This window comes from Perca fluviatilis, chromosome 8, assembly GCF_010015445.1.
Source record: "Perca fluviatilis chromosome 8, GENO_Pfluv_1.0, whole genome shotgun sequence".
In the NCBI taxonomy this organism is placed as follows: Eukaryota; Metazoa; Chordata; class Actinopteri; order Perciformes; family Percidae; genus Perca; species Perca fluviatilis.
In genome coordinates this window covers 23,431,420-23,446,906 of record NC_053119.1, presented here as the reverse complement: position 1 = coordinate 23,446,906, position 15,487 = coordinate 23,431,420, and the positions used below count along the sequence as shown (strand labels likewise).

General features: G+C 39.0%; 1 protein-coding gene across 2 annotated transcripts; it reads right to left on the bottom strand.

The window, feature by feature from the left end:
- On the bottom strand, positions 1-15,425 carry slc6a13 (solute carrier family 6 member 13). 2 transcript variants are annotated; one of them, XM_039807765.1, is made up of 15 exons: positions 15,221-15,425; positions 11,807-12,016; positions 11,089-11,223; positions 9,767-9,907; positions 8,788-8,869; positions 8,330-8,462; positions 7,840-7,974; positions 5,666-5,769; positions 5,289-5,413; positions 4,896-5,008; positions 4,259-4,396; positions 3,527-3,629; positions 3,029-3,129; positions 2,565-2,735; positions 1-1,578 (listed from the first exon to the last, which is right to left on the bottom strand). In XM_039807765.1, the coding sequence occupies exons 1-15, from the start codon at positions 15,225-15,227 to the stop codon at positions 1,414-1,416; spliced, it is 1,863 nt and encodes a 620-aa protein (XP_039663699.1). In that variant the 5' UTR covers positions 15,228-15,425; the 3' UTR covers positions 1-1,413. The 2 variants fall into 2 exon arrangements, with proteins under 2 accessions (XP_039663699.1, XP_039663700.1); XM_039807766.1 differs by having other exon boundaries at positions 1,414-1,578; positions 11,807-12,007; positions 15,221-15,424.
- Positions 15,426-15,487: the final 62 nt, after the last annotated feature.

Sequence of the window (15,487 nt, the reverse complement as noted above, 5' to 3'; positions counted from 1 at the left end):
TTTCAAATGAAGGTATTTTTTATTCCGTCATAAAAAATAATTTTAGCATATAAAAGTTATGTAAAAGTATTTCAACATCTAAAGAAACACATGCTCAAGTTCATTATTATACAGCAAAAAAAGAGATGTCAAGAGAGATGTTCATTTTGGAATGAAACCCTTCAACCAGACTGCCCTGTTTATATTATCTAAATGGCACAACTGCCTCCTTCAGGCACTTTACTTTTTAATTTCATACAAATCAATGCATTAGAGATAAGGCAAAAAGGACTACATTAAAATCATGTCAATATTCAAAAGATTGGAAAAAAGCATGTAACATATTCATGTAACTCTGCAATGTTCAGCAAAAGAAATAAAAAACATTGAATAAATGAACATTGTAACATTGTTCTGAAACAACAGCAAAGCTTAATTGAGTTGAGTTCTGGTTAGTTCAGCTAAATATACATTTAAACTATTACTTATACTATAACTGTGCTTTTGTAGGATTCTTTTTAATGAGAAAATGTTACATCCTGAGATGATAACTTTCTATAATACAGCAAAAACTGGAATACGCTTGAACTCTGTATACAGACGTGCATTTAAACACACACACACAGCTTTTATTCATGTGACTCCTCTTGTGCTCCATTTGCAGCAGATAGCTGATAGAATCAATAAAGTAACTGTAATGTCATGTCAAACTAACTGAACATTAGAGATGTCCATAACAGAAAAAAATGCTTCCTTAGAAAGCAGACACGATCAAATGTAAATTCTTAGCCACTGTGTTACAACAATGGCTACATTGATTCAAGTGTACATGTGACGCTGCCCCTGGCAAATGAGATGGTAACCAACTTATGTAACTCTTTAAAGGGGCTGTACTTGATATTCAAAACATCAATATAGAAGTAAAGAACTATTTGCTGTGTAAAGATATAGCATATGGCATCCTGAGCAGAGGATGAAGTCACTGTTCCTCTGTGTGTGTTGGGATCTGAGCTTCTCTGTTCAATATTTTGATAGCCGGTCTGGCCGCAGGTGCATGTTAGTGCATGTGAGTGCCTTGTGTGTCGGTAACAGACGCAGAGGGTCGTGACAAAACGTTGGTATTTGACGAGTAAGGGAACAGTCTGTGAGAGCTTTATGGACTCAATCCATGACCAATTTGTTTCTGAATATCAAGCACAGCCCCTTTAAGTAAGAATGCTGATGGCATTATACTGAAGGCGGTGTACAAAAGAGGAAGCTCCAGCAGCAGATCAGCAGTTACAGAGTAGGGGACTCTTAAAGTCTGCACCGTGCCTGTATGCCACCCTGTCTGGTGAGGTATTGCAGAGAGAATTGGGATGGAGCCAGACAGAGTGTCAAAGCTGAGGAGTGACCTTTGACCCCTACAAGGCTCTGATTCCACACCTCAAGTCTCTAGCAATGAGACTCTTTTTCATCAACAGGGAAGTAGCCATCCTTAGTGGGAGGGGATTTCTGATGGAGGCTGTCGCGGTCTGCTGCGAAGATGGCCAGCAGCTTCTCCTGCTCCAGTTTTGTCTTCGGTAAATCAGTGGAAGGAGTGGTCAAGAGAACAAGGCGCTGTAAATGAAAAATGTATAAAATTATGAAAAACTTGCCAGGTCAAATCTCATTTTTAAACCAAATATTTAATATTTTGTAACTGACATCTGACTGACAGTCTTACTAGTAACATTATTAAAGAGATTACTCAACATCAGTAATGCAATAGCCTATATGGCAGAAAAACTTTTGTGCTTATTTTATTAAAGATTGTGCTTATTTGGTAAACACCTTAACAACAATAATGCCCCATTTAAAATTATTTTTTTCTTTTAAATAATATAATTGCCATATTTAGGCTTTATTAAAAAAAAACTAAAAACAATACATAACTTTAACAACTGTTCTTACCTAAATTATTACTTGATTACTTGACTACAATATTGACCCATTGTGGCCTCATAAAGTTGTTATGGTGCATGTGTTAGTACATGTGTTAGTGAATGTGCTAGTTCGGCAAATATGGAGCAACAATAGCATTCATTTGGAGTTTCTGTTTCTGTCCACCTGACGAATGCAAGTTCAATATTCACCCATCATCACCAAGTCCTGAGGGAAATATCTGGCTCTTTAGCTGCTAAATGCTCCACTGTATTCATCTAGTTGCTAACTCAGTTTGTCTGCCATTTGGTGCTGGGCAGGTAGTGTACGGTGGGTTTATCAGAGCTTTGAAAAAGGCTGTCTGCTGGAAACAAGGCCAATGAGAGTGGTGACACTGAACCAAACAGTAAAGTTGTGAAAACAAAACAATGAGCTGAAAGATGCATACATGCTCAATAGTAGCAGCTGCAGGGTTGGCTGCTAATTCTCTGTGGGTTCATTACTAAGATCGACCCCTTTCACATACACATTATCGATTGATGAGAGCAGCCTTAACACAATTTATTTGCCAAGTATTTGTAATCCTGTGGACTACTTTCTTTTCTTACTTGATTCTTCTGAAATGACAAGTGGCAAAGCCAGTTATTTGCACTTAAAAAGGACAGTTTATAGGTAAAACATACCTCTCTCAGTGATCCAGGGGTGTAGTACAGTTTCATTGCTACCCAGAGAGGGATACACAGCATGGAGGACAGGGCCAGTATCCAGCCAATCCCATATCCCCACCATGGATATACATATTCATTGTTGTACTTCAGAGGTGAGTACTTGATCAAGGCGAAAGCAAAGGTTCCCTGATAACAGACACAGAGAGAGATATGTCATGGTTCTGGATGGGTGTTGACTATGTTACATACTTTATATTTGAAATGCTAATAATGATTTTAAGTAGATAGCTGATAATAATCCATCTTTAACCTTAATTTCAATTACTTTATTTTGTTTTGTTAAGATATAGATAAAGTAGGCTTTATTTGACCATTTGTGGTAGTTTGCAAATTAAAATGTATTTTCACTGTTGACCAGCAGAGGCTGCTTGGGAGGGCAGTGTGAAAGCATTCATGTTGAAAATGAATGTAAGACCCACAATGCATGTTGCAGGAGTGAAGAAAAGCCAGCAATATTTGATGACAGGGCTGGGGCGATAGCCAATCATGTCCTCTATGTTGTCATAGAAACGGTCGGCACCTGTAATCGGGGAGATATGAGAGAAACGCAGTGGAGACTTACATCGACATAAAACAATCATCTATGTCTAGACTCTATATGAACCGCAGAAATGTTTAAAGAAACACATTAGTTATGTTCATGATTGGCAGAAATGAGCGCTGAGCAACCATAAGATATGCTTTAAAACAGTAGGCTACTTTACTGTGATTTCATTGACTGAAATAACACTCAAAACACTCTCACACAAACTCTTTGACTCAAATGTGTGAGCCATAGAAAAAGGTTAATTCTCAGTGATTGGCTGAATGTAGAGGGCAGTGTGGACTGGGATGAATAGTGCCTAGTGAGAATAAAGCCTTTGTAGTTTAAATCCCCCCTTTTATGCATTCCCAAATAGTCTGCCTAACACACTCACCATAAATCCAAGCAATGCAAACAGTCTCAAAAATAGCCACGAAGAGCAGGCAGACCCCACTGGCTGCATAGTAGTCAAAGAGCTGGAAGATGTACATGCCACCCTGTGGAGACAGACATGGGTTTAAAACTAGGTATAACTACCAAAAGAAAACCTCCAAGCTGTCATATAATGAGGAAAAACTAAGACTGCATTAGCCACTCATTCATTTTGTACTTGAGGACAATTCTACAAAGTGTAACACAGCAATTATTTTGTGAAGAAGACCATAATCAAACAAGACACAGTTAAAGAAACAATTGGCTGGGCAGGAAGGGAGTATCTGCTGTTTATGTGGACTGAAGGCTGTTAACAAGAAGCTGTAGTAGGTAGAAATGGGCAGTTTCATTTTAAAATACTGTAAGTGTGGCATGCTTAAAATCTCAGAAGACAAGAAAGTCTTCACTGAAACACAAAAGATCTTCAACACCACCAGTCCAACCAAACCACCATTTGTTATCCTCTTTATTATCTTAGAGCTGGTTATTTTAAATGTAGGTATTGTTACTATGATTATCCAATATTATGTTGAAAATAAAAATTCTAAATGTTAATTCGGAAATCTGGTTTAAAATAAACAGGGTTTGCATATAAGCTCTGGATGTAGAGTTACCCTCCTTTGGGCAAGATTACATGTTCATTCTGTAAACGTATTGTGTAAAAACATTATGAAGTGAGGTCCCTGAGACCAACCTCTGTCAGCATGATGAGCCCCAGGAGGAAGGACGCCACAGCCACTGCCAGGATTAGGAGTTCTCTGCGGTTTTTACGCCGGAAGGTGGCCGGATACATGTCCACCATGGCTGTCACCAGGCTCTCCACACACACAAACTAATAAAGAAAAAGCAAGAACTGTGAGACATTATACATACAATACCAGTCAAAGGTTGGACACGCTTTCTCATTCACTTGAATGGGAAAACTTTTGCATGATACTGTAAGTGTATATGAGTGTATACATTTGTTTGTGCATGGGAGTATGTGTGGTGCTGACCTATTAAAGGTCCCATGGCATGAACATTTTTAACATTAATATGCATTCCCCCAGCCTGTACTGATCCCCCAGTAGCTAGAAAAGGTGATAGGTGTAAACCGAGCCCTGGGTATCCTGCTCTGCCTTTGAGAAAATGAAAGCTCAGATGGGCCGATCTGGAATCTCCTTATGAGGTCATAAGGAGCAAGGTTACCTCCCCTTTCTCTGCTTTGCCTGTCCAGAGAATTTGGCCCACCCATGAGAGAGAGACATCATGGCTTTCAAACGAGCAAAGTGGCAGTTGGTCAAGTGTTTGTGTGTGTGTGTGTGTGTGCGGGGTGCATATGTTGGTCTCACTTGACTGTCCAGTCCCAGAAAGACGATCATGATGAAGAAGCAGCAGGCCCATAGAGGGGAGAAAGGCATCATGGACACAGCACGAGGATAGGCTATGAAGGCCAAGCCTGGACCTGAGTTGAACAGAATTTACATGTAATTGTTTCATTAAAATTACCATTATTGCTCATGTGAATCCTATGAAAGGATGTCATCAATATCATTAAAACCATAGAGGCCATTGAGAGGCTGAAGGAAATCCATCAATCCAAGTGGGAGCTTTGCATACATCTGTTCTGACTTATATCTTTCAAAAAATAATTCTACCAAAGTACTGTAAGTCAAATAGAAGACCATGTCTCAGATAGAGTACCTTAAACTGTTTGTTTTTTAAACATTAAAAGAAAAACCAACCAGATTCAGCCACTTCTGAGATGGGCACGTTCTGCTCGTAGGACATAAAGCCCAGGATGGAGAAGATGGCAAACCCTGCAATAAAACTGGTACCACTGTTCAGGAAACAGAGGGACAGGCAATCTCTGGAAATAACACAGAGAGGGGCATTTAATGATTAGAAATCGCATGTGTAAACGGATTGAGAATGGTACCCAATATTGTCCAGACTAGAGATGTGATTCCCTTTTATACAAAGATAGAATGTCAACCATCAACAAAAATGGTAGTGTAAGGTTGAACAACAGGTTCAATTGGACTGTCATTTAAGACGGCATAGTCAGGTAGTGCTGTGCAGTTAATCATAATGCCTAGTGCGTTCTCATTACAGTCCTTACTTGTAGCAGTTGTTGTTGTATTTGTTGTAGCTTCCCAGAGCAGTGAGGCAACCCAAGCAGATGGCATAGGAGAAGAAGATCTGAGTCCCAGCATCCATCCATACCTTAGGACAGAATACCAACAAGATATTTAAATGCACAAAATAATAATAATTGAAACAATACATAAACTAAAATAGCTTTTTTGTTTCAGTTTTTTGTTATGTTGACTTTGGAAAATTAAATTCTATCTGCTGTTGAAAAAAGTAGCCTACATGCTGAAAGTGTTTTAAACTCTGCTGAAGATCTATACATGTACAAGAGTCAACTTTATAAATCTTTTAGAGAAACATTGTACATTTATTCATACTGATTCAACCCACAACTTACCAACCTAGCTTCCCTTATAATTGAGCTGTCAGGGCTTTCTGAGCGACATCAGCTCTCACATACAGAATAATTACGATATATAACTGAACCATCAGCTGATCATGACAAAACATACAAAGAATAACCGGTTACCACACTGTACATTTTCATCGTAGCCTGCATATTTACAACAGATTAATACAAATAAAAAGTGATGTATTGCTAACGCTCCCAGAAGACTAGGTTCACTCTGCTGTGTGGAAGCGGATTGCAAACCCATACACATGAGAAATGACTGTCTGCTGTTAGTTAAAATAACAAGGAAGGTGTAGCCTACCAGTGTGCATATTGACAAGGACCATTTCATTAACAATACAAAGGTAATATGATTAAACACCAAATTATTACTACATGAAGTGTCTGGGACTGCTCTCCTCACACAGCCTCCTATGTACCCTTCATATTAAAAGAGTTATCGCCACTCCCACCATCCCATCTCTTTTTAAAAACACCATCTAACACCCAATGCATCTATTAAATCCTGAAGCTCTTTACCCCAAAACTCACCCTCTTAACCCCTTCATCCTGACATTACCCATCCAGCAACCCCTATTTATCCATCCCTGTCTCTCAGAGGCATAAAGTGCAGCACTTTTTTACCCTCTCTTTGAACACTCACTCACACTCCAAAATTCAAATGAGGTTTGTCTTTATACTTGCAATTCTGGTGAAGTGCTCCCAGGGCACTGGGGCATGTTTTAGATAGCTGGCAGCAAGCCCTGAAGATCTGATTGACTGGGGGTCCAACCAACAACATAAGCTCTGGACACAACATGACACAAAGGCAGGTATTCCCAAGGCACCAGCTCCACCAGCCTAGCTTGTCTTGGCCTGCACACACAGGGCTTGTATTCATCCCCAGAGCCCTGAGAGGGATTTAAGAGGGCCCCTCTTTTAGATTTTCACACTGGTTGCAATCTAACGGCAAGGAAGGACATCATTGTAAAGTCCCTGTTACCACCACCATTCCCAATCCACTCTCTTCCCTTCAGAATGGAATATGTCCTTGACGTTCTGCTGGACAAATATTTAAATGATACTGTCCCCTCAAGACAAATTGGTGGCAGCACTGTTTATAAAAAAAAAAATCGTAAAGGAAGCTATGTTTGTGTTCAGTGCAAAAGTAGGAAGTAATGTGATGTTATTCCCATAAAATGTCACAGGAGTGGATAGATGGATGCAAAAAGTGTCCCCGGTGTTTAGCCTTGCATTGCCAGACCTTCCTCTACCGGTGATAGGATTCACGTCACCTTAAACCTGCAGTAACAATTTCTAGCCACTAAGAGGCAGGGGAAACAAGCTATGGACACAACACTGGTAATTATCACCATTCAAGTTGGTATGGCAAACCTGGTAGCAAACTGTTGCCTAGTTGACAAATTAAGTCCAATATTCACTCCCCTTTTAGCAATAATGGAAAGGATTTACAAGGACCTCATTTAATGACAGGGTAGCTTTTCTGAGCGATCAAATTCAGACAAGATTTAAAAAACTTTCAAGCAAATAAATACTAACTCAAATGCTGTGAAATATGTTGTTAATAAAAAGTTTTCAATGCCTTAACTTGCAACACAACCAATAAAAATCATTCCAGAAATATCAACTTCCTCCACATAGATGGTCCTGATTCAACCAGCAATTTTTGGGACGATGGTCAGCCACTGTATCTCTAGATCACAGTTACATTCAACAACTGTTTTGCTAGGCTAGCAGATGTCACCTGTTTTTGTTTGTGTTTCTGTGAATGTCCAACAAAAGCAGACTACCTGTGGGTCAGACAGCCGTCCCAGGTCGGGGTAGAGGTAGAAGTGGATTCCCCTGGAGGCTCCAGGCAGGGTAACCCCTCTGATCAGCAGGACCACCAGCATAGCATAAGGGAAGGTTGCTGTGAAATAAACAACCTGCAGGGAAAAAGCAGTACTTCTTAATCAGACATGTATGTCTACATGACTTATAACCAATAGTGTGTTCAGGCTAAAAAGTAATTTTTAGTTGATGAGTTATGAGGCTATTCAGCCATTGTGGTTAACACTGATTGTGCTAACAGCAGAGTTTGTGCATAATGAATTTCTTCTGCTTCTTTAAACTTTGCAACGCTTTCTGCTTGTGTGAAGACAGATCTAACCACACCGCAAGCGTATATGCCAATGAAAATCAGAGCAAAAAAGCGTACAAATGTTTTTAAACAAGGAGTGCTGCAGAATATGATCTACTAATACTGTCTTAATCCTATAGTGAATGAAGGAGAAGATTCACCCTGCCAGTAGACTTGACTCCCTTCCAGATGCAGAAGTAGCAGATGACCCATGCAACGGCCAGACAGATAACTAGGTCCCCATTCAGAGAGCCAATGTGATCAATACCTGAGGAAATTCTCAGCACTCTTCGCCTGGGGCAAGAACACAAACATAAGACAAACATTTGATTTTTTTTCTAGTCTTAGAATTCATTATATACCACAATCACAGACTTTATGTTCACAACTTTTCCAGTAGAGCATTTTGTCTATACTCCCAGTAGCAAAGAAGCTAAGGGTCTAAGCTATTCAAAAGGCCTTGTAGAAAAACCAGTAGTAAAAGTTGTATCTAGTCTAACAATCAACCATTTTTAAAACAGGATGGAATACAAGATTGAATTACTTGGTTGCATATTTTGTGAACTTGTTGGCACCTACAAGGCCATTTGAGGACATGGACAAACAAAAAGGCACTTACTCCCAGAACTCAATGACAGGAGAGGTGGTGTTCTCATGGTGATTGATGGAGCTATTCCCCCTCTGAAATGCCATACAGGAATCTTGAATGAAAGGAAAGACAGAAAGACATTCAATGCTGTGAAGAAATCCAAGCTTTCTCTAAGGTTTCCAAGTTACACACAGGCAAGTGAAACAATGCCACCACTGAGGCGGAGGAGTGAAATGGTGCAGGAACTTTCACTTCCTTAGGATACAATAAAACTATAAATTAATGAAATGTTGAAGAAAAACACCAGCAAAAAAACAAACAATATATATATATATATATATATATATATATATATATATATTTATTTATATATATATATATTTGTTGTTGTTGTTGTTGTTGTTGTTGATTGGTTTAAAAGAAACAACACTAAAAGTCTGTAGCCATGCTAGCGGTTCAATGCTACTATGCTGTATGATGTTTAGCGTGTATAATGTTTACCATCTTAGTTTGTGGTGTTAACATGCTAACATGTGCTAATTAGCTATGCACAGCTGGAGTTGATGGGGATGTCATTAGTTTTAAGGTATTTGGTGACGAACCAAAGTATTGGTCAAATTAAAATTTGTACCAATGATAGCAATAAAGTCAGGCACTTATGAAAGTTATTATAACTAAGGGGAAAACAAATATGACGGCAATCCATTTAATAGTTGTAGAGACATTTTACTAAAAATCAATCAATCAATAGGAAAAGACAAAAAATCACCAATGCAATGTGGACAATGCATGTATTTTTAAAACTCCATGGCAATCCATCAAATACTTGTTGTAGTTGTTGAAATATTTTAGTGTTGCCCAATGTGTTGGACCGATTGCCACCACTGCCACCCACGTGTGGGTAAAGATGCATAAGCATGTCAAGATGGAGACCTGATTAATGATTACACACGGAATATGTCTAGCAAAAGCACATCTATTGCCTTTGGTATAGGGCCTTGTGGCTCACCTGTGTTCCAGGTGTTGTTGCAGGAGGCCCAGGGCAGATCCCAGGTGAAGGACTGGGACAAATAGAAGACGGCCCAGGCTAACACGACGATGTAGTAGACGTTAAGCAGAGCAACAATCACCTGGGTGGCATAACCCACTCCTGGAACAGAAAAAAAACACCAAGATTATGATTAAACAGTAAAATGCTGCAATTATTGTAACTTCTTTTTGGCCAAAGAGAAACTCTGTCTCTGCATTATGTCTTTGACAATGCCATGAGAATAAGTGTGATTGTGTAACATGAGGCTATATGTTTTATTATAGGTATGCTTTAATAAAGCTGTACATCATGTATTGAGAAACTTGTCTTGGAGGTCAAAAAGCAGCTTTGATGCCATTAAGCGAGCACACCTGGAGTCTCAGTGAGCTCACAGTGTTGTATTCAACAGTAGTCAGAGAATTGCACGTGAATTCAAATTAACGTGCAATATACTTGTAGCTTCACATGTAAGCAATTAGTGTAGTTTATCCCAAATGAGAAATAATTTTGAATCAATGACAAGAGCTCCCTGGCAGTTCCATTCACTATTGACAAAGAGACATAATTTAACCTTGGAATTTCCAGCTTCATTAAACCCATCGCTCACCTCTGCTGCCTTTTCTAAATGACTGCATCAGAGTGCAGTAAATTAGATGCAGGGTAAACAGGCAAATTTTTTAGGTTAAGCTCTTGCTTCAACTCATAATTGCACACCTGACTCGACTCTTCACCAGCTGTCATCCTGTATGAGTTATGGTTATGGCTGATTACAGACTTATTTGAAGGCAGACAAATTCCACATTAGCCAGCATTGGTTGCTTGCCAGCAGTTACAGCTACAATCATTACCATGCCACATCTGTATGGCATTCATACTGGTTATTTGACACACATGGGTGCACACAAAATCACTTATATACTGTACAAGTGCACTGAAAAGTATACATGCACATAAAAACCTTATACAGTACACGTCTGACATTCCTTTTTCATCCCACATTATTGCACACATATATTTAGATGTATCCCATGTGGTGCACAAGAAACTCATTGTTTCAGAAATACATGCAAACTGTGATCATTAGATCATTTCAAATTTACATTCAAAACATCATGAAGATGGATGCTTTCCCAAACATACACTTTTACAAAGCACATTAAACATAAACAGATGTTGGGAGTGAACGACAGTAAAACTTGACTGTGGCTGATGAGTTTGATCTACTCTTGGTGCTTAAAAAGTGTTTTTAACATGATTAAACATCCATTAAATTATCTCTCTTAAGAAAATAGGTAGATTACCTTCAAACAAGGGGCAGATTTTCCTCCAGCAGGTGATGCCTCCCTCACTGGTGTACTGACCCAGAGCCGTCTCCAGGAAGAAGACCGGGATGCCACAAGCAAACAAGAAGATGAGGTATGGGATGAAGAAGGCACCTGTATAAGCAGCATGCAGATTAAATGAACAGTTCACTCAGATGCTTTCAATATGTCCTCAAGCAATGTAAAGTAGTAGAGACTGGTGCAAATTGTTTGAATTTAAAGAATTCTGCTGGTATAAGCAAAAGCCATGATACAGAGTCATGCAAATATTATGCTGGTAAAGTAAATATGAAATTATCCATACAGCCAAAAGAATCAAACTAGTTCACTTCCTATGGGACATTAAAGATCCAAGATTTTATTGTGTGCCAGTTTTGTTTTTTGTCAGTGAGCTCTTATGTGTCAGACATTACATGCCAACATTTGTCTGGCTATTTCCCTCTTTTCAGTGAACCATGACCCTCATTGATCAATCCTTAGAATAGATTACACATTAACCTGTGTGTTATCTCCTCTTAAACTAATTCAAAATTTCCTCTGAGAAGCTTAATTTTGCTGTCACACAATTGCATGCAAATGTTAATATGGAATTTCTATAAGCCTTCTGTGGAATAATTTAAGATTTGTTCAACCCTGATGAATAAATGCAAAAGCTTTTATGTTGAAAAGGCCAGAGATAAGTAATTCCAACACTCACCTCCTCCGTTCTTATAACAAAGGTAGGGGAAACGCCAGACGTTCCCCAGGCCAATAATTTCTCCGGCCACTGACAGAACAAACTCAATCTTGTTGCCCCACTGACCCCTGTCTGTCATCTTCTCCTCTGTACTGGGCACAATGTCCAGGGACCTGTTGTGCCCATTAGAGGGCTCCACCTTGGACGTGTTCTCCATGTCCCCTGTACCCCCAAAGGGTAAGAGTGGAGAAAAAAAATTACTAAAAACTAAAATTACAAAGAAGAAATGGAGCAAAAGACATCATAATTTTGTTCATCCTGAGAGGCATATCTGATTGCTTTGCTTTGTTGTTGTTTCAATGTCAATTGTAAGCAAAATCACAATTGATGACAGTTCAGTGTCATCACTGTTATGCATTGTGTTAATCAAAACTCTTTACATGTGTAAAACAAGAACTTTAGTTAGTGTTTTAATAAAAATCCAAATTATGAATATTGACACATTTTATAAAATGATAAAAGTATGACCATATCTTCACAATATGATTAAATGCAAGTGACAATCTCAATGCAATAACATATTAAATTACCTCCCTGCCCTTTTTACAGTTCTTTAGTCAAACAAAAATAAGTCTGGGGAAAAAAAGTTTTTACAAAGTTTGGAAACTAATTTCTATGGTAGTTATATATGTTTTTAGAGACTTCCAAACATCCAAAATGATTTGAATTAGCACCACTTGCTCAGTAGGTCTAAAATTGTATCCATTAAGAGGGCTCGGGCTAATTTATAATGCAGCTTGCAGTCTTCTGCACTAATATCCAAACATATTACCCCAGTACCTAAATCATCTTATTGGCTCCCAGTGAAAAACAGAACCATTTTCAAATGTCACCCCACAGTCCTTAAGGGACTTCCCAGTTTGGCTGCAATTGGACCTATCAGGTAAGTATAAAGGAGATCTATCTGAGGATTAAGTGTACTTAAGACTGGAGGGAGCAATTTCAGGACCTTGGGTAGTTCTCAAGAATAATTCCCACTTTGGAAGTGATGTTCCAAATATGGCTATGTTTGTTTACATGAGCTATGATTTATGTCACTACTTTTTCTGTATCGGATGAGATCAATAATAGCTTGACGTAACGTGGCCGTGTTAGAAGTTTAGTCAAGCTCTCGGCCAGACCCTGTTTAGGGGCCAGTACTGCTGAAAGAATGTCTCTCTGTGGAGGAAACAGACAACTCACTGACTGTGCTCACTCCTGTCAGGTTGCATTAACAGGCCTCTCACCAGTCCTTCTGTTTCCCTTTTCCCTCTCTCAAGCACATCATGATCGTTGTTGCAGTCCGAATTCAAACAAATTGTTCATTAGTCTGCAGGAGACTTGCTCAAGCTAATTCAGTTACAATACTACATGTGGACATCAAACCTCCTTCCCTTTCTTCTTTCACATATCCACACAAACAAACACGTAACATGATGTGTGACCTGGTCTCATGGAAGCAATGAAGCTCCCTGTTTTTTTTTAGTTCAATTCTGAAAACAACACAGGGGATGGAAATGTCATTTAGCCAAGCCTTGTGTGAAGCCACTTTTAGAAATGTGATCTTCCTGGCAAAGGGCAGAGGTGCAGCACAACTTTGACTCTGTGTGCTGTGTGCATGGGGTTTGAGGTTGGACCCATTTTAGGAGCCAACATCTTCAGCACTGGAGCCAAATTGTGGTCTGAGGTAAAAATAGAGCCCCTTGTTTTCAGAAGGTACTTGGTGGGAATGAAGGCTTGGTGCAACAAAAGCTGTGGAGCCCCACCGCTCTGTGCAGGCAAATGAGAATTCCTCACTGGCCTTGCAGCCAGATCACAGTTTACCTCACTTTTTCACAGTTTCTTTGTAGATGCCGGGAAGCGCAACACACAAGCCAAATACCTCACTTCAAACACAGTCCTTTTAATAGGTGAGACTAAATATTAGCATTATTTATAGTAGCATAGTCAGGCTGAAATAGATTTCATACGTACATGCTTATAGAATGCCAGAGAAGAGGCACACTGTGAGAAAATATGCCAAGATTGAGAATGACCTCATTGAGGCACAGTGGAGCTTTATCCCAGGGAACAGTGCCAACTTCACCTCTCACTGAAAAGCTGTGGACTGACTGAGCAAGTGACTGACAGACTGACCTGATGAATGATTGAATGAATGTGTGACTGACATGGTGCAAACTGGATAGTTTTATGAACATACTCTATAAAAATGGATGCAGCAAATTGTCTTTTTTATTTCAAGCATTCTTCTTCCTTGTCAAAACCTGGCGCCTACATTACCCACAATGCAACTCGGCTGATAGATCAATCAGACATTAGTACGGTACGGTAGCTTTATTCATAACATAAATATACGTAGGCACACAAGCCTGAGGATAGGAAATAATGGCATCTAATCACTTGCAGGTCATAGTTACATATTCCTAATGATGCTGACACTCCTACAGTTGGATTATTGCAGGCTAATGCATAACTGGATTAGTTACATAAGGTAGGTAGAATTCAATGTCACACATCTACCTGCACCATAAAGATTTACAGTCGCAGCATGACATGTTAAAAACTAATTGATGTACGTCTACATGAATGTTAGAATTAATACATCTGGTTGGTGAAAAAAAACACAAAAATAGAAAAGCAATGGCATAAACTGTGAATAAAAACGGCATACATGTTTTAATCTATGATTTATTAGTTTGAATCATGGACCTTTGTTCAATAATCTGCTTAATTTTCCTTCTAAATAATGTTTTAAGTGTCACATGTCTGAAATGGTGAGCATTGATCTTTTCGATTGCAAGAAAATATCCATGATCAAACGATAAAACTTCGTAGAAGCCATTTTCTCTGATAGACAATTTATCTCTGTGAAACAATCAATGCAAAATAAGCCACACATGCTTATTAATTATTTATGACTGAGGATGAATTACATTGTATACAAGCAACTTTTGTCTTAGATCAACAGCACATTTAGTCCCATTTTGTCTTTTTTCTGAAAACAGCATGGGACAACATGATTCTCAGCATGGAGTGAACTGTGCTGCATAAACATTTGGTGAATATAACAGCAAAGTTATAAAAGCCAAGTATTGATTCCCAGAACTGCACACAGTCTTTGCACTGGAGCATGTTAGTAATGTTTTAATACTGGAGGCCTTTCATTAGCTGGACAAAACAATCAGTGGGTTATTTCTCAAAGAAACTAAGTATGACAGAAATCCTTTAAACAACAGCCCTCACTGAGCTCTATGGCCAATGAATTCAATGAAATACATATTTAAGATATCTATGGATATGTTCATTATATCTAATAAATATCAATAAGTTCACTTATTATCCATATCTGACTGGAAAAGAAATCTAATCACATTATTGATAATCAAAGGCACTCACCTTTCATAATGTTGTACAATATCAGTTTCAAGAAGAGAGTGGGCCACCAAATACAGGCCTGCTGCTGTTTTATGTTTCACCATATAACATTCATGGAGGGGCGGAGATCTGAGGAACTGAAAACTTTGGTGCAGCCCGCAGTGAGATTTTCCCTCTGAGTTGCCCCTCTCTGAAGACCCCCCTCCCTTTATCCAATTCCATTCAGACACCCCACACACACACACAAACACACACACTCACTCCCCACAGCACACTAGAGGTCTGTGC

Bases quoted from the DNA above. Each gene is read 5' to 3' on its own strand.
- slc6a13 (XM_039807765.1), bottom strand. The intron at 7,975-8,329 runs GTGAATCTTCTC...TTTTCCCTGCAG, and splicing joins GAGTCAAGTCTACTGGCAGG to GTTGTTTATTTCACAGCAAC. The intron at 5,770-7,839 runs GTAGTCTGCTTT...TTCTGTCCTAAG, and splicing joins GACGGCTGTCTGACCCACAG to GTATGGATGGATGCTGGGAC.